General features: G+C 47.7%; 1 protein-coding gene across 8 annotated transcripts in view; it reads left to right on the top strand.

The window, feature by feature from the left end:
• Positions 1 to 25,844, top strand: part of CEP170 (centrosomal protein 170) — a 1,733,932-nt gene that overhangs the window by 512,846 nt on the left and 1,195,242 nt on the right. For all 8 annotated transcript variants that reach the window (XM_069607948.1, XM_069607946.1, XM_069607950.1 and 5 more), the window contains exons 5-6: positions 12,386 to 12,441; positions 12,556 to 12,718. In XM_069607948.1, the coding sequence (XP_069464049.1) occupies positions 12,386 to 12,441; positions 12,556 to 12,718 (219 nt within the window). The remainder of the gene's footprint in view (positions 1 to 12,385; positions 12,442 to 12,555; positions 12,719 to 25,844) is intronic.

Here is a 25,844-nt window from a genome sequence, read left to right as displayed (position 1 = left end):
ACAGAAAGTACTTGCGCTTCAAGGTGGACAGTCGCCACTACCAATTCAAGGTACTGCCCTTCGGGATAGCTTCAGCACCAAGGGTATTCACCAAGGTACTGGCGGTGGCGGCTGCACACCTACGCAGGGAGGCAATCCCAGTGTACCCTTATCTGGACGACTGGCTCATAACGGGGGAAACCCCAGGAATTTGCAGGACAAACATTCAAAGGACCATCAACCTCCTCCACGAATTAGGCTTCTCAATCAACGAGAAGAAGTCAAGCCTGGTGCCAAGCACCTCAAAACAATTCCTAGGAGCCATCCTAGATACCCAGGAGGGGTTGACCTTTCCTTCAGAAGAAAGAATTTGAAATATACTACTGCAAATTCCGCATTATCAGTCCGGTCAACAAATAACGGTACGCAAAGCAATGCGTTTACTGGGCATGATGGCGTCATGCATTTACCTGGTCCCCCACGCGCGCCTGCGCATGCGTCCCATGCAGGAATGGTTGGCGAAACAGTGGTCTCAGGCAAGTGGTCAGTGGGACGATCTAGTGGTCGTTTCGCCAACACTGGTACAAAGCCTCCACTGGTGGATAAGAGAGAATCTCGCAAAGGGGAAACTCTTTTACGATCCCGAAGTACAGGCAGTAGTCACTACAGATGCATGTCTGACGGGGTGGGGAGCTCACCTTCTCCACCACACAGCTCAGGGTCTCTGGTCTCACTCAGTGGCCAAGAACCACATCAACCTGCTAGAGCTTCTGGCAGTATTCAGAGCGCTTCAGGCGTTCGAGCCCCATCTACTAAACCTGTCAGTGCAAATCCGGACGGACAGCACTACAGCCATGTTCTACCTGAACAAGCAAGGAGGGACTCGCTCGCCAAATCTGTCCAAGCTTGCCCAGAAAATCTGGATATGGGCACTCCGACGGAACATCTTCCTGTCATCGCAATATGTTCCAGGGGAGCTCAATTCCCTAGCGGATGCTCTGAGCAGAGACTCCCTCCCAGAGGAACACGAATGGGTTCGTCACAGAGAGGTCGTAGAAGATCTCTTCTCTCAGTGGGGTTTCCCCTCAATAGACTTATTCGCCACAAGCGAAAACAGACAATGCCCAGGATTTGCATCCAGGTTCCCCCAACCAGACTCCCAAGGGAACGCCCTGTGGATGAACTGGTCAGGGATGTTTGCGTACGCTTTTCCACCAACTCCTCATCAGGAAAGTGGTGAACAAGATGAACAAGGAATCGATGACGCTCGTCCTAGTTGCTCCCATGTGGGCAAGACAACCGTGGTTCCCACACCTACGCAGGATGGCGGTGTGCGAGCCCATCAAACTTCCAGCCTGGTACAACCTACTGTCCCAGCACCAAGGTCAAACAGTGCACCAGCAACCCAACTCAATGAACCTGGCAGCATGGCTCCTGAGGTCATAGAGTTTGGACATCTCAATTTGCCACAGAGGTGTATGGACATCCTAAAGGAATCTAGGAAACCAAACACAAGGCACTGTTACTTTGACAAGTGGAAGAGGTTCGTTATTTGATGCCAGAGTAGACAAATCAACCCGGTTGATTGCACTCCTTCCACTATTGTTACATACATGCTCCACCTGCTAGATGCAGGATTGGTTTTTAACTCACTGAAAGTACACCTGGCAGCCCTCTCGGCTTACACCACTTCCCATAGCAAGGTGTCGTGGTGGAAAGTACCAGTAGTTAAAGCCTTCATGGAAGGAGTAAAGAGACTTCACCCTCCTATTTCAAACCCACCACCAGGGTGGGACCTTAATGTGGTGCTAGCCAAGCTTATGGGCCCCCCTTTCGAACCCATGCATAAAAGCAGTCTCAAACACCTGACTTATAAAACGGCCTTCTTAGTAGCTATTACTTCTATAAGAAGAGTCAGTGAAATTCAGGCTCTGTCAGTGCAGGATCCCTTCTTTACTATCCATAAAGACAAACTGGTTTTACGCACACACCCTAGGTTCTCACCTAAATTTATATCAAAATTCCATGTAAACCAGTCCATCGAGCTTCCGGCTTTCTTCCAGAACCCGCAAAGCTCGGCTGAGGTGAAACTACACACCCTAGATGTGCGTAGGGCGGTCCTCTACTATGTAAATAAAACAAGACCGCTAAGGAAAACAGATCAACTGTTTGTCTCCGTAGCTACAGGCAGAGAGGGGGATCGCGTCTCTAAAGGTGCCATCTCGAAGTGGATTATTAACTGTATCCAGCTGTGTTACTCACTCTCTGAAAAGACTCTGCCTTTTACGCCAAGGGCCCACTCTACTAGAGGCATTGGGGCCACTTTCGCTTTCATTGCAAATGTTCCCCTTGACACCATTTGCAAAGCAGCTACTTGGAGCTCTATTCACACTTTTACTCAGCATTACTGCATTGACACCCATTCCAAGGCAGATACACAAGTGGGACAAGCGGTTCTAAGACACTTATTTGCTCATGACCCTTCTCACATCCCACCTCCTTCTGGTACTGCTCGCTAATCTATGCACAGCATGTGATCTAAGCAGATTCCACAAGCCTCAGAAGGGAAACATTACTCACCATAATCGTATTTCTGATGCTTGTATCTGCTTAGATTCACATGTGACCCACCCTTCCTCCCCTCCGAGAGAAGGCGCATGATTGCTTGTAGTCTTATCTTTCTGTCTATCTGCTTGGATTATCTGTACTCACGCTACTCCTCATGCCAGAAAAAATACAATCTGAGGATCCTAGACGCGTGAGGGATCTTGGGTACAGTGGACGTCACACTAGGGATAGTATTACTGGCACGCCCTGTGTCGACGCCCATTTTCGAATTTGGAAAAACAAACTGTAATACTCCACAGCTTCCACTAGATGTCGGCCTATGCACAGCATGTGATCTAAGCAGATACAAGCAATGTATCATATATATATATATATATCTCTGAGGCTAGTGGAATCTGCTTAGATCACATGCTGTGCATAGACTGACATGTAGTGGAAGCTGCAGAGTATTAGTTGTTTTCGAAACACGAAAAGGGACCTCGACGGTGTCACGGTACCCAAATCCAAGGCGCAGGAGCGACGTTACACCAACCTTCCCCACTATGGTCACGGAGCCCGCAAGTCAAAGCTTACACGGGTTTCCTTGACCAGAGCAGGGAAGGAGGGTTAGGATCTCGATGGTTGGATAGGTAGGGGGAAGTTAGGTAAACCAGGTTGAGGGCAAGGTAGAGGTTATGGATAGGGGGAAATATAGGGTAAGATTGATTGCTGCGCACTTTCCGTTCTGTGTCCTCAGCCCTTATTAACTATTCTTTACATGAGCACCAATTTGCACATAAGCTCGCCCTTATGTTAACTAGCCCTAAGTCAACAGACCAGTACACAGTTCCGAACAATAAAATTAGCATGCAGACTTAGCTCCGGTCTTCAGTGTCCTGTCCACGAAGAGCGGTCGACTCCTTGGGCACGTCTGTTAATTGTTGTCTCCAATGGTCCAAGCTAAAAGAAATAACAAACGTTAAAATGTGCCCTCTGACTTTGCCTGCATTCACACCATACCTCACACACACACGCACACAGTGTTGTCTCTCCGAGTGCGGATTGTGCAAGATAATGTAATGATTCTGTTCAGTTTCTTTCGTTTCCAGTTATAATTATGTTTCCCTATAAACATGCACCCACTGACCTGATCCTGTAGCCTGGACGGGTGGAATATGAAAAGCCCCCCCGGGGGAATCTCCTCCTATCCCGTGATAGTTAACACCAGGAAGGAGTGAACTCCTCAGGGAAACCCTCTGGGGAAGAAAACCACGTCCGCCTCAGTTGTTGGAAGTCTTCTCTGTGAGCAGGTAATCCTTAACACATTTCCAGGTGACTGGATGCAGGTTCCAAAAAGAAAAATAAGAAAGGCACAGATTAGAGAAAGGTAAGTTTGTGCTAAACACAGAGTAGGAGCGGATGTCAGTAGCCTAATAGTTACCAGTGTAAGAGGATAGAGATCTATATTTCCTCAAGATTGTATCCGTTCGAATCTCATCTGTGAAACGTTGAGTGGATAACGCGATGTAACTTCGGGAGCCTAATATATATAAAAGGAAACGTGAGGAGACTAGAAGGGAGGAAGTGCGGGCAGGTAGTTCTAAATAACGAGGAAGAGAAGGAGAGAAGGGTACCTGGCAGCAGATTTGAATCAAGGCAAAAACCTTATGAACAATGCGGCTGGGAGATGAGTGAACCAGCTGCCTCGAATCAAGGTATGTACACGGTTCAACCTGGTGTGAATGGAAGCGGTTGTCGGAGAAAGGAGAGGGATCTGTTTTGATCAGCACTGGAACCCGTAAATAGAGATTAGGAAGCGGAATCTCTGTCTTTGAAGTGCAACAAGAAGGTTTCTATACAAACAGAGACAGAAGAAGGTTTAGTAAGAAGTAAATGAGAATACAAACAGTGGTAAGCCTAGGGACGAACTTACGAAGCGCTGACTGGGAAGAGTAGCAACGCACTCGAGCGTTGTGCCTGCCGTAAGATATCCGGATCTCTGCTGAGGAGGAGGAGCCTCCACAGTCCGCAACTCTTGCAAGACTGGAACACCTCCCTCGGACGGCGCCGCCATCTTGGGAGAAAAAATGGCCGCCACCCGTGATTGGGCCCAACGGCGCCACAATGACCATCTTCTTCTATGGAATATGACAGATAATGCACCAAGGACAAATGATGTGCAGCAGAATGTTCGACTAATAGCAAGCGGTCTTCCTGCAGACCCCTGCAAACGTAATTACAGGTTTCACTGGATTTGCACGAGCGGTCTTCCTGCAGACCCTCGTGAACGCGTGTGCGCTCAAAACTTAAGGTGTCACTGGTGTTTTCCCCTTGCGGGCCCTTCCTGGACTCCAAGAGGCGGAAACACCTCAACAACAATACGAGCCCCTGCATGGGTTAATTTTCCCCCAAAAATGCCGCCCATGCCTACGGTGCCGAAATTTGCCCATTTAGCTGTTGGTAATTGTGCCGGGGCTCTGGACGGGCTAACGAATGCCCCCCTGCACTTTCCCCTCGATCCCTTTCCGATTTTAGCATGAGGTACTTATCTTGCGAAGGCGAGGGGCCGGGCTGCTGCTCGGTTGGGGCTGGGCCCCTCGCGTGTGATTTTGCTGGAGTTCCGGTCCACACGTCCTCGCGTCGTGGAGTCTCGAGCGCAAGCCCCGTGCCTGGGGCTCTGCGCATGCGCGTTGGGGCTGCCGCGCCCTTCCTGGTCCCTGATTGGCCCGAATTGGCCCTAAGTATGCTGGGGATTGTAGTCACTCGGCGACGGCTGCTGGGCAAAGCAGTTTTTTGCGCCTTTTTCCTGCACATAGGGCAAAGCAGCCTTTTATATGGTTGCAACTTCCCACGCAGAGCCTTTTCTGCTACAATAGTCCCCACAACTCCTCTGTGAGTAACCTGTCCATGTCTCTGCCTGATTGTATCCCTGACAGACTGGGCGTTTCAGTAATCCTATCCCTAGTGTGACATCCACTGTAACCATGATCCATCACGCGTCGAGGTCCCTCAGATTGTTTTTTCCCACCATTCGAGGTGGACGCGTATAGCGGAGTTCCTCTTTTGGCGTAAAGGCTTATTTCAATTACCGATAGTTCATTCTTTCTATCTTTTACTTCACCGACCATCGAAACATCATGCTGGTGAAGATAAAGAGACTGGCCGTCAAAAGACTATCACGACGCACCGTTTGGCCTTAGAAGGCCGCCCCGGGCCTCGGCCCAGACAGTCTGGAGAGAGGAGGAAGATCATTTTAGGATTTATATGGCCCTTTCCTTACACTATTTTCGTCCAGCTGCCATAGTTCATCGTTATGGACAAGATCCCATTTAAATTTTGCCCCAAGTGCAATCGAAACTTTCTGTGGGTCGATAAGCATTTAGTCTGTAACTTGGTCTCCCAAGAGACCACGTCAAGGGGTCTTGTCGAGCGTGTAGGCTCTTCAAGCCCAAGACTTTAAAGACCGATGGACAAAACGCTGGACACGCTACGCCAGGTAGCTCAAGGCCATGGAGGTAGGAGGTGCTTTCAGTGATGGCAGCAACGCTGCCGTTTCAGACGGCGAGGGTGACTGGGCAGCTACGGCTACCCAAGCGCAGGCCCCCGACCCTGGCGGACAGGCCATAGGCCCTGTTGTGGGGACTACACCATGTTGCGGAAGCGCATCAAAACCATCCACCACAAACACATAACCCCAAGTCGAGACTCGACATGTGGATCGAGCGGTTGACAATGCACGGCACCCAGGGAAAGGTCATTTGAGTCCCTGTCCTCTGGACATTCTCGCTCGAGATCGCTGCATGAGAGGACCAAGCTGTCGAAAGACGGCGAGGGTGTCGTGCGTAAAACTCCCTCCGAGGGCCGATCGTCCGCAGATGAGGCCTCGTCCCTACCCGCAACCGAATGTCGCTGCTCTGCGTCAGATCAGGTAGTAGGCCCCAAGAAGTCGGATAGACCCGTTTCTTGGCGCCTAGTGGGGGAGGGAGCATAAAAAGAAGTCCTCTAAGACCTCTCATAGGGATAAAAGTCCTCATAGGGAAAAAACTCAGAAAGACAAACCTAAAGAATCTAGTCCCATTTCTCTTAAGGATAAACCTGTAGAGGCTAGGCCTAAAAAATCTGGGGTGATTCCTTCCACAGATGAAGACTTAGGACTTCCTTCCCAACCCTTTGTAATCCCAAGTTCAGCAGAATGGTCTTCACAAGACATAGACAGGGTCATGAAAAGAATGTCCTTTATGGCCAATTTCTACGAAAAGGACCCTGCATACTTCCAGAGTTTCCACTCCACTCCCCCCACTACAGCTCCCTCTGGGTCACAAGTCTGCTCAACTTTCTCAACCCCTTACTAAAAGATCTCGTACAGAAATTCCAGTGCGTAGCACAGTCACAGAGCTCTATGACCCGGACTCCGAACACGAAGACCCCTCAATTGTAGAGGCAGCTGGCCCTCTGTACGATGAGGAGGCAGCAGACCCTTATTATGGGGACGATGAGGACCAACATGATGACCCAGAGGCCAATATGTATTCGATAGCCACCTATTGATCAGGACCCTCCTATCGTTGATTCTCCTATTGACAACCAACCCCTTCTTAATGAGGTGCTAGCCAGCTTGGTAGAGCACTTTCAAATTGACACCCAGGAGGTACAGGAGCATAAGAACTTTGTAGAACAGAAACTTTGGGGACAAGAAAACAATGGCGCAGTTTATTCCTCTACTCAAGTCAATACAGCGCAGGATACAACCGTCATTAGAAGCCCCTAATCTCACATGGGCTGTAAACCCACATGTAGAAAAGTTCTTTAAACCCGCCCCTTCAGATCCACTGTGTATGAGAGGGCAGCTGAAGCCAGACTCATTAGTTGTAACTACAAATAGGAAAAGAGCGGGCACCCCCTTGCTTCTTCTGAGGCGCCACCCAACGAGGAAAGCAAAAAGATTTACACCATGGGTTGAAAGGTTGCCTCCTCCACGGCTTACCAGACCAGAATTGCGAACAATGCAACCCTTTTGGCCAGTTACAACTGCCACAAATGGGAGGAAGGGTCGGCTCTACTATAGTCTGCCTCAGAACCACTGAAGTCCCAGCTCGCACAAGTGGCCACAGAAGGGAGGGCAGTGTCAAGCTGCTTACTTAAAACCAACCTTGACGTGGTGGACAAAGGCGGAAGAATCATTGCTCAGGGTACTGTTATTAAACGTTATGCGTGGCTGCGGCAATCAGGTTTCAGAAGAGAAACGCAGGCCACCCTAATTAACATGCCTATTGAACCCAATGTGCTCTTCAGCAAGGCTGTTGAGTACGCCCTTAAGATAGCCAAAGACGAGTATGACACTTAAATCGGTGGGCCAACTCACCAACCCGGCCAAAGGGGTAATGGCAATTTTCGCCGCTTTTGCGGCCAAGGTTCTCAACAGGGATCCAATTACAGTCAAAACCAAGGCTCCTCTTGGGGAAATAATCAAGGCCAGTCCTCCCAGGGCTATCCTAGAGGACAGCGCAGAGGTCCTGGTCGTGGGAGGGGCAACCCCTCTCGAGGTTGCACCCCATCTCAGAAGCAGTGACATTCCGCTTCAGGTGCCCTTCCATGCCTCTCCAGTAGGAGGGTGCATTTCCAGCTTCACCCACGCATGGGAGGGAATCACCTCAGACAGATGGGTGCTGTCCACAGAAGCAGGCGGATACTGTATAAAGCTCCTCCAACGACCCCACGACAAAAGATCCACTCAAAAGAACACCAGCGTATCCTCCTCGAGGAGAAAGCCACACTTCTAATAAATAATGCCATTGAAGTCGTCCTGGGCAACCAGGTAAATGGGGGTATTTATTCAACTTACATCCTGTGCCAAAGAAAGATCTAACAATGCGCCCAGTATTAGATTTGCAGAAGATTCTTCTGTTTCAAGATAGCGAACCAGCACTACCAATTCTAAGTGCTGCCCTTCGGAATAGCCTCCAACGGTATTCAGAAAGGTATTTGCAGTGGTGGCAGCGCACCTACGCAGGGAGGCAATCCCAGTGTACCCTTACCTGGACGACTGGCACATTACAGGGGAGTACCCCCTAATTTATAGACAAAACATTCAAAGAACAGTCAACCTTCTCTTTCAATTGGGCTTCTCCATCAACAAGAAAAAGTCAAGCCTAGTGCCAAGCACTTCCAAACAATTCCTAGGAGCTGTCTTAAACACACAAGAGGGGTTGGTCTTTCCGTCAGAGGAAAGAGTCCAAAATGTGTTACTGCAAATACCGCATTATCAGGCCGACCGTCAGATAAGGGTGCGCAAAGCTATGCGTTTGCTAGGCATGATGGCATCTTGCATTTACCTAGATCCTCGCACGCCTGCGCATGCGACCCATGAGGGAGTGGTTGGCGAAACAGTGGTTTCAGGCAAGTGGTCAGTGGGACGATCTAGTGGTCGTTTCGCCAACACTTGTACAAAATCTTTGCTGGTGGACAAGGGAAAATCTGCCGAGGGGGAACCTCTACTATGATCCAGAGATACAGGCGATTGTCACGACGGACGCCTCTCTTTCGGGGTGGGGAACTCGCTACCTTCACCACACAGCTCAGGGTCTGTGGTCTTGCACGGCAGCTCAAAACCACATCAATCTACTAGAGCTTCTGGCGATATCCCACATGCCATTTAACAAACCAATCTGTTTAAATCCTGACAGACAGCACTACAGCTATGTTTTATATCCACAAACAGGGGGGCACACTTTCTCCAAATCTGTCCAGACTTGCGTAGCAAATTTGGAAAAGGCCACTCAAACGGAAGATGTGCCTATCATCACAACATGTTCCAGGGGAACTCAACTCTCTAGCAGTCTCCTTGAGCAGAGATCCCCTACCAGAGGAACATAAGTGGCGTCTACACGAAAAGGTCATAGAACACCTATTCTCTCAATTGGATTTCCCCACAATAGACTTGTTTGCTACAAGCGAAAACAGTCAATGCCCAGACTTCACGTCCAGATTCCCCAGCCAGGCTCCAAGGGGAACGCCCTATGGATGAACTGGTCAGGGAAATTTGCTTACGCTTTTCCCCCCCAACACCTCTCATGAGGAAAGTAGTGAACAAGATCCGCAAAGAACCGATGACTCTCATCCTAGTAGCTCCTATGTAGGCAAGACAACCATGGTATCCAAATTTGCTCAAACTGGCGATGTGCGATTCCCATCAAACTCCCGTGCCCGTACAATCTACTAACTCAGCACGAGGGACTAACAGTGCACCGGCACCCTCACTCAATGAACTTGGTAGTATGCCTCCTGAGGTCATAGAGTTCGGACATCTTAACCTGCCACAGAGATGCATGGATATCTTAAAAGAATCAAGAAAACCAAACACTAAGCACTGTTACTTTGACAAATGGTGAAGATTCATAATTTGGTGCCAGTCTAAATAAATTATCCCCATAGAATGTACTCCTACCCACATTCTAACTTATATGCTCCATTTGCTAGATGCAGGGTTAGTATTCAGCTCCCTAAAAGTCCACTGGTGGCTTTATCAGCCTACACCACTTCCCATAATAAGGTCTCATGGTGGAAAGTACCGGTCATCAAAGCATTCATGGAAGGAGTAAAAAGACTCTGCCCTCCTATTTCAAACCCGAAGCCATGGTGGGATCTCAACGTGGTACTCGCTAAGCTCATGGGACCCCCTTTCGAGCCAATGCACAAGTCTAGTCTAAAACACCTGACTTACAAGACTGCCTTCTTTGTGGCTATCACTTCCATGAGAAGAGTTGGTGAAATACAAGCATTGTCAGTGCAGGATCCTTTCTTTGTTGTACACAAAGACCAGCTGGTTTTACATACTCTCCCTAGGTTCTCCCTTAAATTCACCTCCAAATTTCATGTAAACCAGTCAATTGAACTACCGGCTTTCTTCCAGAAACCAAACAGCTCAGCTGAGGTAAAACTCCACACACGAGATGTGAGGAGTGCGGTCCTCTACTATGCAGGCCAGACCAGACCACTTAGAAAAACAGATCAATTGTTTGTCTCCATAGCCCCAGGCAGAGAAGGTGACCACATAAATAAATGCCATCTCTAGGTGGATAGTCAGATGTATACAACTGTGCTATTCCCTATCAAATAAGACACTGCCTTTTACGCCCAGGGCTCATTCCACAAGAGGCACAGGAGCCACCCTGGCTTTCATTGCAAATGTCCCTTTAGACAGTATTTACAAACCAGCTTCATGGAGCTCAATACATACTTTTACTCATGCCCCACTTAGGAGAGCCATAATGCTGGTTTTCCCGCCTCCCCCCACCGTGGAATTTATATTGCGCAATTGGAGGGGAGTTGGTTCCTGACTACCAGCATTGACTACAGCTACCAGAATTCCCTGAGGCCAAAATTGGTATTAATCAGCAACACCTGAACAGACTGCCTCCCTGAAGATTGCAAAAGGCATGAATGCGCTTGGAGGAGAAGATCAACTGAACTGCAGAAGGTACAAAGCTGGGAACTAGAGTGCGCGCCTCACCCCCTCTTTTTTCTAAATCCTTTCACTCTGCACTACTGCATTGACACTCGTTCCAAGACAGATACACAGGTGGGACAAGCGGTTCTTAGACATTTATTCGCTCATGAACCTTCTCACATCCCACCTCCTTCTTCTAACACTGCTCGCTAATCTATGCACAGCATGTTATCTAAGCAGATTCCACAGGCCTCAGAATGGATACATTACTCACCGTAATCGTATTTCTGATGCTTGTATCTGCTTATATTCAAATGCGCCCAACATTCCTCCCCTCTGAGAGAAGGCGCATGGATGCTTATGATCTTGTCCAATACGTATCTGCTTGCTACAACTGTACTCAAACTACACATCATGCTGCCTCATGTCAGAAAAATAACGATCTGAAGGACCTCGATGCATGAAGGATCATGGGTACAGTGGACGTCTCACTAGGAATAGTATTACTGGCACGCCCTGTCGACGTGCCTTTTCGAGTTTCAAAAACAACTGTAATGCTCTGCAGCGTCCACTAGATGTTGGCCTATGCACAGCATGTGAATCTAAGCCGATACAAGCATCAGAAATAGCATTACGGTGAGTAATGTATCCCACATATCAGGCTGCAAAGCATTCTAATATGTTTTATACAGCATTCCTGATTCCTCACACTTCTAAGTACTGTAATAATGTTTTTTATTATAAACCAATCAATGGTTTGGCTTTCAGAATAACAAAGTGCTATTTGTGAAAGGATGAAGCTCAGCTAGTCGAACACTGATATCAGGAGGCATGTGTTTTAATCTGTTGAACTATTTTACAGCTTTGTTTGGAACTGGGTTTTGAAGTTGTGGTAATTTTAGACTACAGAACCTATTTTCTCTCAATACTCCCTATTGCTTGGTTCAAGGATATATGTTCACAGTTTTATCACAGGGTCAACATCTTCCAGGCCTGACTTATTTATTTTTATTCTTCTAATGGTGGTATTCTCTTTATTTCTTTTTTTTATTGCTACCAATGGTGTGCCCATTACTCCTGCTTCATGGACTTTCCACTTCATAAATACCCGCCTTTCATTCTCAACCAACATGCATCTTTGCATATTACTTTAAGCTGAGGCCTATGTTATTTTAACTTGGGGAATTGGTGCGCAGGGTACTGCTCTGTGGAATGGTTTACCAGACGTGTGGTTTTGTCATTGTATCTAGATGTAGCACATCTGATTTCTATAAATGCCAAATGGCATCTTACTACTGAAGTTGGGAGCTATATTTACAGTTTTGTTTTGCAGAATATTCTTTTTATGTAATATCAGCATTACATAATGTATGCATTACACTAGTTACTCTTTTCCTTAGCACGGTATACATACAAATCTTTTCACTGTCGTTCGATGTGAAATGAGGGTACCCGAGGAAGCACTTAAGGTACAGCTTTTAAAAAAAAAAATAATCTTTAATGCTCATACGAGCATATTCTTCTGCCCGGAAAGGTAGTTCTTTTGTTAACCAATGTTTTACAAACTATTTTACTTTTATTAGCATGAAAAGTTTACAAGTCAGCTACAGTTCTCACAGAAATCGGAAATTGACGGATTCAAACCATCAACCTTCAAAATGTCAGAACAAACGAAGTTAGTGGAAGGCACAGTAGAAATTCATAACAAAGCTATGGAAGTATTGAAGTCTGAAGAAAGAACACTGGGTGAGTTTACTTTGTTCCAGCCTTGCAAGACCACTATTAATATGTCTCACTTGCATGGAAAGTCTACACCTCTACCAACTTTGTACTCCAGGCACAGAAAGATGGGTTTCTTTTTATGCGTTTGTAAAGTACATTTTGAGCGCCACTATGCAGTACACTGATTGTTATAAAAATGTATTGCTGGGGAACAAATATTCTTGTAACTTTTTGGTTTTAATGAGGCCCCTAGAAGGTAAAATACTCAAGTTACTTACTACTGGGAGATGATCACAAAAATGCAAGGTTTTGGATTGTGAATGTAATACGAGTTTGCAATTTTCGGATACTCCTCCCATTTAGTTTTTTGATACAAAATTGTTCTCTTTACAAATTTGAAAATTATTTTCGAAGGGATTGTGTCCTCCGACGTATTCCTCATCTTAGATGTCTCATTCCAGCTCCGCTGGCCTCGGAACATTTTTCTCTAGAGGGCGCTGCGCGTCGACGTCCTCCGAGTCGATGTCCCTCGACAGCCGCCGTATCGACGTCGACGTCATCCTGCCTATAAAGGCCGCGCGCAGCGTCCGTTGCTCAGTTCCGTTTTTCCGCGCTTACTCAGTGCCTCGGAATACCGTTGCTCAGTTTTGTCAGGTTAAACCTATTTACCTCGAGTTATTCGATCCGTACTCGATGGCTTCTTCGTCGGAACCGACAACTCCTCGATCCGGCTTCAAAAAATGCCGAGATTGTGGGAAAAAGATGTCGCTGATTGACCCTCACAGAGTTTGTCTGTGGTGTTTGGGAGCTGAACACCATTGTTCGGAGTGCGAGGACTGTATGTCCATGACAGCTAAGGCCCTGAAGGAGCGTAGGGGGAAGCTGGAGAAAGTTAAGACTTTTAAAGCTTCTTCTTCGTCAACGAAGTCGAGACATTCGTCTCCTCGTCACCATTCGCGCTCCAGGTCTCGGAGTGGGTCCCATCACTCCTCGAGATCGAAGCACTCGAAGAGGAGACGTCGAAGATCCCCTTCTCAGTCTTCCTCTTCCTCTGTTTCGCCAAAGAGAATCCCTTGCCCCACGAAACATAGTTCCCGGGCTGAATGGGAGGAATTCCGCAAAAATATGATGAGCGTCTTCGAGAAAGCGGCCTCGACCCCCTCGAAGACTGCCGAGAGCGATGCTCTGGTCGAAAGACCCGAAGGTCAAAAACGCCGCGAGTCGCAGTACCCGGCGAAGGAAACCTCTCGAGCGCGTCTCGAACCCTCGAGTAGGACTATAACCTCCAAACCTTCCTCGAAGGTTCCGTCGACACCGTCGACGAAGGTTCCATCGACGCCGAGGTCGGTGTCTTCGACGCCGTTGTCGAAGGGACCTTCGACACACGGGTCTGTCGACTCGACGCCAGCTTCGACACCGGCGTCGACGCCAAGAAAAGTCACGGTTACGACACACCCAGTGACTATCCCCAGGTCCTCGATGACGATGGCTTTGAGATTGTCGAGCAGAATCCCAATTCTGTCGAGGTCATCGAGGCCTCCGTTTTTGTTTTCGACGCCACGCTCGAAGCCTTTGACGTCGGCGTCGACGACATCGACGTTTTCGAGGCCGATTATGACAAGTTCGGCACCCTCTGCCTTGGAAATGGGGTTTACACCCTTTATGAGTTCAGAACAATTGAGAACTATGTCCTCAATTATGGAAGAGGGTGAATTGTCTGAACAGGAAGACACATTTGAGTTGCAGGGACCTGTAACCCCAATTAGAGAGGAATTTTCCTCTGAAGAACGCAGGTTAAAGGATCTTCATGATTCCTTACATGAGGCAAGTGGGTTAGACACTTCCCCTGAGGTGGAGTTTGCTAGGCCAGACCCGGGGGAGCATGCTGAAACCCCCTATAGAGCCTTAATGGCCAGGATCACAGAGTTTATGGGGTGGTCTGCACCTTCACAATCTTTCCAACAAGATGACCTCACGGATATTCTTGACAAAGGTCCACAGGAGGATCCTGTGGTGCCTTTTCATAAAGCTCTTCAGAGGAAGATTATGACGAACTGGGAAACCCCAGATGTCGTCCCGGCAGTAAATAAAAAACTGTCTACAAAATACAGGGTATCCTCTACAGACCCAGAGCTTTTGTCAAAACACCCATCCCCAGAAAGTCTGGTGGTACAGGCAGCATCTTCTACCGATGTCAAGACGGCTTATCCTACCGTCCCACAGGACAGGGACGATAAAAAATATGATGCTATGGCAAAGAAAGTTTTTTCGGCATGTAGCATGGCGTTAAAATCTGTTAATGCTACTTGCACCCTTGCTAGATTCAGCCATACACTTTGGGAGTGTGCTTCTACAGCGGCTGACTGCATCCCGGAGGGAGAAGAAAGGGAGGCGTTCCTGAATATCATACAGGACGGTAAAGACGCTATGTGCGAATCCCTCCAGACGGGCATTGATTCGGCTGACAGTATCAGCAGAGCAATGGCGGCAAGTACAACAACCAGGAGATTCGCTTGGTTGAGAAAGTCTGGTTTTGCCCCAGATGTGCAAGCCAGGCTCTTGAACATGCCATTCGATGGCTCTTCTTTGTTCGGGAAAAAGGCGGATAACAGTTTAGAGAAACTGCAAACTTCAAAAGCAGCAGCAAAATCTCTAGGCGCTGCAATCCGTCAGACACCTTTTCGTCCCACAGGAACCTCTGCGAGGGGCAAGTCCTTTCGCTTCTACTCCGCATTCGGAAGAGGTAGAGGACGACCGGCTCAAAGGGGACAAAGAAGAACTACCCGAGGTGGACGGGGTAGATATTCAAAAGCCGCAGCAACAGCAGGTGCCTCTTTACCATCGGCATCTGCATCAGCCGCCCCAAAACCACTCTGAGGGCTTCCCTCAAAGGACACCTGTAGGAGGCAGGTTGACTCAACATCAACATCTGGCGGTATGGCAGGCTATCACGTCAGATGCTTGGGCATTGGAAACAGTTGCCCAAGGTTACTGCCTGCCTTTCCTACGCATACCTCAGAGTCATCCACCGGGGATCTCTCGCAGAAGGGAGGTCAGGTTCTCCATCCAGACATCAGAACCCTCAACCTTCACGCTTGGTATCTGAAAGGTTGAGATACAAGGATTGGGACCTCCCAGATGACGTCATGGAGGTGTTGCTTTCAGCCAGAAGGCCAGCAACAAAGACTTTATACCGCTGCCGTTGGAACAAATTTTGCAGCTGATGTAGAGAAAAGAATATCGATCCGTTTTCATGTGGTACACCAACGGTGTTATCTTTTCTACTCTATTTGGCAAATTCGGGCCTTCAGGTTGGCACTATCCAGGGCTATCTCGCAGCGCTATCGATCTTCAAGCGCACTGCAGAGGACCCATCGTATTTCAAGTTACCCTTAGTAATACAATTTTTAGTAATACAATTTCTGAAGGGATTAACCAATGTCTATCCTCCAAGACCATTCCAAGTTCCTTTATGGGACTTAAATTTAGTCTTAAATTTCCTGATGGGTACTCCTTTTGAACCACTCCACTCTTGTTCGTTAAGATTTCTCACCCTTAAAACTGTCTTATTAGTGGTATTGACATCTGCTAGGAGGGTGAGCGAATTACAAGCTCTATCTTGTAAACCCCCTCATACAATTTTTCATAAAGACAAAGTTGTCCTACAAGTGAAGCCTAATTTCCTCCCAATGGGGGTTTCTGAATTCCACATCACTCGGAAGATTACCTTACCTTCATTCTATCCCCCTCTCCGTCCGGGGAAAGAGGAAGAAAGGCTACATAGGCTGGACACAAGGCAGGCTTTGAGCTTTTAAATCAGCGGACTTGCTAGGATTAGGCAAGCAGACCAACTGTTCGTAGGTTACTCAGGGCACAAATTGGGATTACTGATAACAAAACAGACCATTTCCAGATGTATTATTTTGGCCATTCTGGAATGTTACAAACCTGCAGGGAAAGAGCCTCCTCAAAGTCTTAGGGCTCATTCAACCAGGGGTATCGCAGCCTCTTTGGCCCTCCAAAGAGGGGTACCAATTCGAGACATATGTGCGGCTACCACATGGTCGTCTGCACATACCTTCCCAAAATTTTACAACCTGGATTCCTCCTCTAGCCAAGAGACTAGATTTGGCAAAGCTGTGTTACACTCAGTTCATTATTGAAGGGAAACATGGCAATTTTACTCCCACCTCCAGTTACACACCACTGCTATGGGAGTCTATCAAGATAAGGAATACGTCGGAGGACACAATCCCTTCTAAGAACAAGTTACTTCTTACCTGCTAGCGTTCTTTCGATGGGATGTTCCTCCGACGTATTCCTTATCTCCCCTCCCATCCATCCCCTCAGTAAAACTTCCCTTGTGGTTACAGCTTACTCTCCTTCAGGGTCAATAACCAATTCATGTAAAGCAACTGTTAAACGTCAAAAACGGAACTGAGCAACGGACGATGCGCGAGTCTATTTATACGCATGATGACGTCGGCGCCGATACGGAGGCTGTCGAGGGACATCGGCTCGAGGGACGTCGACGCGCAGCGCCCTCTACTGAAAAAAAAATTCTGAGGCCAGCAAGCTGGAGATGATCTATCAAGATAAGTAATACGTCGGAGGAACATCCATTCGAAAGAACGTTACCAGGTAAGAAATAACTTGTTCTTCTATGGCTAATTTCCCTTATCTATAAAGTCCCCCAGCAGCGTTGCTGGATTTGAAGGGTTTGTTTTTTTCTCCTGCTAAGAGTGAGACTCTTTTTCCCACTCTTAGACAGATTGCTGGTGTGTGTTTTAGGCTATTTTTGTGTTCAATGTCTATGGGGTTTTTCTCACCCTCATAGGAACCATCTTTATACGTGTATGTTACACAGCACCCTCAGTGCAGTAACACAGGGGTGTCATAGTGACCCCCAAACATAGACTCCATACCCTGGGACTGACTACTGTCTCCCAGGGCATGTAAAGTCCCCATTGACTTTACTAGTCAATAGTTATGAACTAAACCAGTACAAACCATCTTACAATGGAAGTACTGGGAAGGGTTAATCATGTTTCCCTTGTGTTCATTTTCGAGAGGGTACCATACAGTCCCTCTCTCAAAAGTTTCTAGCTGGTGGCAGTGGTTAATACCGTAAATATTGGACCGTGAATATTTTCCTATGGGATTTTCCCATTGTTCAAGGCTACCACTTTTACTGACAGCCTCCAACGAATCGCCGGTTTATGTTTTTATTAACTTTAATCCGTTTTTTTTTTTTTTTTTGCTAGAACTTTAATAATATTTCTTTCTCGTGTCTTTCTCTGAGATCCTAACCCAGGTCGGGGATCCTTTGTTCATCCTTTTGGCAGGCTTCTGCCAAGAAGCCCTCCTCTCGGCGCCACTGAGTCTGGTGTAGACCCATTGCGTGGGAGGGGGAGTAGGCACCCTGGACAAGGTTGCCTAAGCAACCCAAGTCGCACTCTGCCCTGATAGGCTGGAGGGTCTCCCGCCAGGATGACCACTCCACTGTGTGTGTGACAGCTAGGTTGTATGAATGGGGGATTTTCTGCATAAAAGCAGGGACCGAAGGACTGGAAGAGCAAGACGTCACCACTGGAACTAAGAAACCGAAGAGGAGAGAAGCTGAAGACATCTGCAACGACCGAACCACTGGTGAAGCCCTGCTGCAGATCCTCACCTCCTTTCTCCAACGACTCGAGGATCTTCGCCTGCAAGAGTCTTCCTCCCTTGAGCTGGTGGGGCCAACCAGTTCACCAATCGCCTTCCAGGACCTGCCTTGGTCGAATCGCCAGTGCCCTGCACTCGGAGACCGGATAGCCAGGCACCGTCCACCGCGATTTAAAGGAGCTTTTAATCTGTTTCGGCATCACCGCGGCTGGCTTCTTCCCTGGGCAGTGCAGTAACTGGAACCTTCCTCCACGACGACAGCCTCTTTTACTCTGTGGACAACACAAACTGCAGGAACTGCCAGGAACAACCACCACCGCAGGAGCCGCTTCCACTTTTTCAGGTACATTGTTCCGCCAGGCCTCCCGTTTTGAGGGGTACTGCTAAAGGTGTTTGAAATCCTTTACTTTCCTCCTGGGTTGGCCGCCACTTTCAACTAACATTATCTTTTACCTTCTGCGCCCTCCTTTTGAATCGTTAAACCGAAGACTTGACTGCAGCTACTAGAACAGTTTGATCCTGGGCATATTGCCCTGTACGACTAACTCTGGCACAGGCCTATTGACTTTGGCTAAATCTGTTACAACTGCCTTCACTAGATTGCTTTTCACCCTGAACTGTGTTGCTGCACCAAGAACTCTTATAACCACCCTTCCTCCCCTCTTATGTATTGCTGAAGTGCCATTTTGCTCGGTTTTCACCTATGTATGACTATTGCTAAAGTGCTACCTTGCCTAACTTGTTCACAATCCACTTGGGAAGTGTTGCTCGTGTGTTTAAGAGGTTAAATCTGTGTAACATGTCCTTTCCCTCCCTTTTGAGAAATTACTAGAGCGCCATTTTTGCTTGGTTGAGCCTGTGCCATTTTGCTCAGTTTTCACTCTGGCTCAAACTTGCCTATAATTTAAATAGGGAGTTGTGTATACTTTTCTTGACCGTTTTAACTTGCTTTGATAATTGTGATTTATGTGTTGAACTAGAAGTGTGTAAAATAAATATATACATTCTTTTTGATACAAAGCTTTGGTCAGTGTTTCCTTGTACCTTAGTACTGTAGCCCTAATTTGTAAACCCTGAATACTGATCATCTACCTCTTGAGATAAGTCTGACTGCTCAGCCACAGCTACCAACTTAATCTTTCTGGTACAGACTGATACCAAAGGGGATTTTCTTGCATATACCTGTAGACTTAATATTTTGTAGTGCTCCCTAAGGGAACTGCACAGGATTCTGCCCAATGGGGATGACGGGTCATCTTGTCGGCGGCGACTACCATTAAGGCGGCCAATGCTCTCGCCATCGTGGCGTGCTACGACAGGGAGCTCTTGCTTAAAATGGCCCTTCTCCTGGACTCCTTCCAGACAACAAGAGGGCGGAGGCCCTTGAAATCCTGCAAAAAGGAGAGGTGGCTTCAGACCATGCCATCACAGTGGACACGGACATCGCCGACACCGGGTTCCGCCAGATGGGCAACAGCGTTTGCCTTCGCCGGCTGTCAGGCAGAATTCTGTGCAGTTCCCTTGGGGAACACTGCAAAAAGATTAAGACTACAGGAGCAGCAGTAAACCCAATTAGTAGCAGTCTGCACCACCCAGATTTACCTGGTAGCTGTGGCTGAGCAGTCAGACTTCTCTCAAGAAGAGTTAGGCAGTATACAGAGCATACACAATGGGGCCAGAAATACAGTAGAACAAACAAACACTGACCAGAGCGTTGGTATTAAAAGTGTATAATTATTTATTTAAAACACACTTATGAAAATACACTGGCACTGATAAATCAAGCAAGTTCAAACAGTCACTATAAGTATATACACCTCCCTAGTTAATTATTCGACAAGTCTAGGTTAAGACACCACTTATTAACAAAACAGAGGTGAGCGCGTAACCTTAGATGGCACTCCAATAATTTGTTAAAAAGGGAGAGAAAAGGCAGAGCATGGAAATAACACAGTACCAACACTTTTAAGGACCCCCAGCAAGGCAGGAAAGGCAGGGTCTACTGTAGAGCCAAAGTTCATAGGCCAGGCCCACTCTTAGAGAGAGCAAGGCGGAATGTGCACAAGATCACACAGTGGAAATGCACTCAAAGTCTTTGCAGAAAATGTCAAAAGAGGTTGGATCAGTTCAGAAAGATAAAGCTAGAAGGTTTGGAGGCCAACCCAGTTGGAAAGTCAAGGATTTACGGGACACCTTGGACAGTCCGTTGCAAGGGAGGCCAGGCGGGACACAGTACCTTAAATGGTGAGAACGTTCCAGTGGGGGGCAGTTGTTCCTGGCAGCGGGTGCAAGTCGTGGCTTCGACCAGAGGAAGAGATGATCTCGACAAGGAAGAAAGCTGGAAGTCGTTGCACTGCCAGGGATGAAACCAGCCGCAGAGTTCCCGATTAAAAGGTATGACCCTTTTATTCGCGGTCAGTGGTGAAGCGTGGCTATCCGGCCGCCGGGGTGCTTGGCACGGGCGATTCGACCACGAGATGTCCTGGAAGGCGAAAAAGGCGAACTGGTTGGTCCCACCAGCTCAAAGGGAAGAAGACTCTCCTGGAAGAAGATCTCCTCTGTCGTCGGGGAAGTGGTGAGTTCTTTACAGCAGGGCTCCATCGGTGGTGTCGTCGTTGTAGATGGGTCAGCTTCTACCCTCTTCGGATTCTTTAGGTCCTGTGGCGACTTCTGAAGTTCCAGTCCCCAAAGCCCTGCTTTTATGCAGAAAAAACCCCATTCAACAGCCTAGCTGTCACTCAAACATGCTAAGTGGCGAGGCAACTCAGTCCAGGGTGCCTAATCCCCCTCCCACACATCCTGTAGACCCCACACCATTTGGAGGGCTTCTGTGCAGAAGCTTGCCAAAAAGTGGAACAAAGGGCTCGACTTGGGTTAGAGTTTCAGAGGCGAACACAAACGCCATTTTAAAACCGAGTCCTGGCAAAAAGACCCAACCGGGGAATTAATATTAAATAAATAACCCAGCGGTATCTTTAACATTGCACCAAAAAGTGGTGCGTTTAAAATCAACGAGAAAATCCCATAAGAAATATTCTGGTGGAATATTTTGCGTTGTATCCACTGCCACCAGCCAGAAACTCGACAAGGGGGGGACTGGACAGTGCCCCCTTGGAAAACAGACCCAGGGGCAATCGAATTACCCCTACCAGTACTTCCACAATATGATGGTTTGTGCTGGTTCTGTTCACAATTTGAGACTAGTAAAGCCAATGGTGACTTTACATGCACTGGGAGACAGTAATCAGTCCCAGGGTATGGAGTCTACGTATGGGGGTTACTATGACACCCCTGTGTTACTGTACTGAGGGTGCTGTGTAACACACATACCAAAAACACATGAAGCCCTATGGAGTAAAAGACCCCATAGTCCATAAAACACATTCACAGACAAAGGACATTCTCAAATCATGCCTAAGAGTGGGAGAAAAAGAGTCTCACTCTTAGCAGGAGAAAAAAATGAAATCCCAAAAAATCCAGCAAAGCTGCTGGGAGACTCACTAGGTTTGGGAAATTAGCCTTAACAGAGAATTCTCCCTAACTGGCGTGGTTGGCTCAGGGCCACCAACTTCCATCAGGACGTGGGTATTGGACATGCCCTTCGACGGGGACAACTTGTTCGGCAAGACGGTGGACGAGTCACTGCAGGCCATCAAGGCAGACTCAGACGGCCCGTGTGTTGGGCACACTCCAGCAACTGCGGCCGTCCTTTCGGTCCTCCGGAGGCAAGTCCCAGGGTGCCTCCAAAGGATTTGGTGGCGGCTCTTCTTCATACCTGTCAAGAAATCAGCGTCTGCTTCACGTCCCTTCCAGCGTGGCGGCAGAACTACACGTTCCACAATCCCAAAACTTACGGAGCCGAAGCACTTCCAGCGGATCAAACAACGTTGGGGATTGCCATGGAGACGTTGGTTGCCTGAGCACGCTCGCGCACGATTGCGGCGTGACTACGTTTCACGCAGGGTCACGTGATTGCTTTAAATCTCCACCCGGTAGTCGGAACGCTGCTTCTGAATTTACGATTTTTTGGAGCTCACCACCTTGTCCTCGTATACCTATATTGTACCCTGTTTTGTCCCTCGGATTGTTATTGCATATTCCCTTGAACTCGGAACGAACGACCTGGATTCTTGTCTAACATTTCTGGATTTGGCGTATTGGATTCTTTCTGCACTTTGAACTTTGCTTTGGACTTTCTACTCGGAGAACTTTTCTTTGGTACTTGCCATAAGGAATTGGGATTATTATTTTTGGACCTCTATTAGGCGTCCTCGTGCCGTCGGGTATAGGTTTAGGTTTGGATTGTCCTTACCCTGAACTGGCATCATCAGATGGACTTCTATCAAGACAGTATTTAACCGTCCAACATCGAATCAACATCGAATCAGTTCTCCTGGTTTTCCTGGTCCTTCACGTTGCTTGGCTTGCTTTACGTGAGTACATGTTTTGGATCTAATTTATCTTCAAATATCACGTTTACTAAGTTCTGAAGTATTGAATACTATAGGCGATTCCCCTTCCAATAGTTCGTTGTTCTCTTGGAAGTTGCATTGTCTAGAAGTTTTACGACTTGTGGCATTCTACTGAATCTGTTACCACCAAGCTCATTGTGGGTGGTTCTCACATATTCAGAAGCCTTATATCCATAATATGGAAACTGCCGATGATCCGTTGGCAGCTATGGTTCAGTTGGTTGCCGGTCTACGCGCAGACATGACTGCGGCTCATGATGCCACACAGCGCCGGATCGACGCCCTTCAGGCCGGGTTGCAGGCGAGTGATGGTGCTGGTGCTATTCCTTCTGGTTCTGCCTTTGGAGCGGGCGTTCCTCGACAGGGGAATGCGCCCGTGTACATGACGGCCCAGTTCCAATTGGCCCCTCCGGAACGTTTTGTGGGGGATCCTAAGACGTTCCGCACCTTCATCAATCAATGTAGACTGCATTTCTTGTGCCGTCCTACATCTTTCCCTGATGCCACTACCAAGGCGGCTTTTGTCTTGTCCTACCTTGGGGGTACCGCAGCGGTCTGGGCTAACCCATTACTGGAACAAGGGAGTCATCTTTTGTATGATTGTGATGCTCTCATATCAGCTATGTCTCGTGTCTTTGACACTCGGTATAAATCCCAAGCTTCAGATTTGGAACTGCTCTCTTTACAACAAAAGGATATGCCCTTGCTGTCCTATCTAGCCAAGTTCAACCAATTGGTCGCAGAGACGGATTGGCCTGAGGCAAAGAAAGGGGCTCTGTTTTACAAAGGGCTTTCAGACTCTCTCAAGGATGTTTTGTCCTCTGTCCCAGTGATTCCCACTGCGTTCTCAGAATTGGTAGATCTAGTCCTGCAAATAGACGCACGGAGGGCAGAACGTAAAGGGGAAAGGAGTCTGGTTCCCTATCCTACACCAGTAGCCACGGAGCAGAGTCATACTTCGCCCGAGCCTATGCAGATAGGTACTCTTAGAGCTCCACTCGTCTGAAGAAAGAGAGCATCGTAGAAAGAACAAATTGTGTTATTACTGCGGCTCCTCGGAACATTTCCTGGGACAGTGTTCTAAAAAACCACGAAAACAGGGAAACTCCAAAGCTCGGCAATAGAGAGAGCCCCGTTGTCGAGTCCCGCAAATACGGGCTCTAATACCATGGTTTTGTTTCCCATATCTGTTGAAGTCTGTGCCTCTTCCATGGTTTCTTGTATGGCGGATGCTATATTGGATTCAGGGGCTACTGGGAATTATGCTGACAGCCAGTTTGTTAAGAGTCTTGGTATTCCTCTTATTCCCAAGTCTTCGCCGGAACTGGTCAATGCTGTTGATGGCACCACCTTGTTATCTGGTCTGGTCACCGAACAAACGGTAGATCTCATCATGACTACCTCTTCTGGGCACACTGAGACCATAGCCTTCGACGTTATTTCAGCACCTCAGTTCAAGTTAATCCTTGGACTACCCTGGCTAAGAAGGCATAATCCGTTAGTGGATTGGGCTAAAGGGACGGTTTCTTTTTGGTCTCAATACTGTGCTAATTATTGTGGGACAGCAGGATCCCTGTCTTCGGGACCCAGTACTCATCTCTTGGATTCCGCTCTGGTTATTGGAGCAGTCATGAATACAGTGTTACCTGGGGAGTACCGAGACTTCAAAGATGTATTTGACAAGCGAGGTGCAGAGATCCTCCCACCACATCGTCAGTATGACTGTCCTATTGATCTGGTTCCAAATGCCGATATACCATCTGGTCGCATCTATTCGTTGACCCACAAGGAGGATGTAGTGCTCAAGGAGTATCTGGACAAGTCGCTGGCTTCAGGCTTCATCAGACCATCACGTTCTCCAGCGGCATCGCCTCTTTTTTTTGTTCCAAAGAAAGAAGGCGAGTTGCGCCCATGTATTGACTACCGTGCATTGAACGCTGTCACCATCCGTAACCAATATCCAATACCACTCATCTCGGTTCTTCTGGACCAGTTGGGATCTTCTACCATCTTCACCAAACTGGATTTGCGGGGCGCTTATAATTTGGTCAGAATACGGAAGGGGGATGAGTGGAAGACGGCGTTTAAGACCAAACATGGCCTGTATGAGTACTTAGTTATGCCCTTTGGGTTGTGCAATGCACCAGCTACATTCCAGTTTTTTATTAATGATGTCTTCAGTGATTTACTCGACCAATATGTCATCGTATATCTCGATGATATCCTGATCTACTCTCCAGACTATGAGACTCATGTACAACATGTTTCTACGGTATTACAAAGGCTCAGAGACCATCATCTCTATGCAAAACTAGAAAAGTGCATTTTCCATGCCCAGCGTGTGGAATTCCTAGGATACGACATCACGAATCAGGGAGTCGGCATGAGTGATATCAAAGTAAGGGCTGTATTGGACTGGCCAGCTCCTACGTCTGTTAAATCCTTGCAGTCCTTTTTAGGGTTTGCGAACTTTTACAGACGTTTTATACGCTCATTTTCTGCTATAGTGGCTCCTTTGACTGCCCTTACTAGTCCTAAGAATGGTTTCAAGTGGACGGCTGAAGCACAAGTATCCTTTGAAAGTCTCAAGACAGCGTTCACCACCGCACCAGTCCTCCAACATCCTAACCCTTTATTGCCATTCTATGTGGAGGCTGATGCTTCTGATCAAGCGGTTGGGGCAGTTTTGTCTCAGTTTTGCAAAGATACAGGTTTCCTTCATCCTGTGGCGTTTCATTCCAGGAAACTTACCAAATATGAAGTTAACTATACCATCACCGAGCGTGAACTATTGTCCATACGTGACGCTTTTAAGGTATGGCGACATCATCTTCTGGGTACTGCTGTTCCAGTACAGGTCTACACTGATCATCGTAATCTGCTGGCCTTGCAGTCAGTGAAATGTACCACGGCCAGGCATGCCAGGTGGCACGAATTCTTTTCGCAATTCAATTTCCAGATCACATTCCGTCCTGGGCTCTACATTCTAAGGCAGACGCTCTCTCAAGGAGGGA

This window comes from Ambystoma mexicanum, chromosome 4q, assembly GCF_040938575.1.
Source record: "Ambystoma mexicanum isolate Mex_15411 chromosome 4q, UKY_AmexF1_1, whole genome shotgun sequence".
Classification (NCBI taxonomy): Eukaryota; Metazoa; Chordata; class Amphibia; order Caudata; family Ambystomatidae; genus Ambystoma; species Ambystoma mexicanum.
This window is presented reverse-complemented; position numbering and strand designations above follow the sequence as displayed.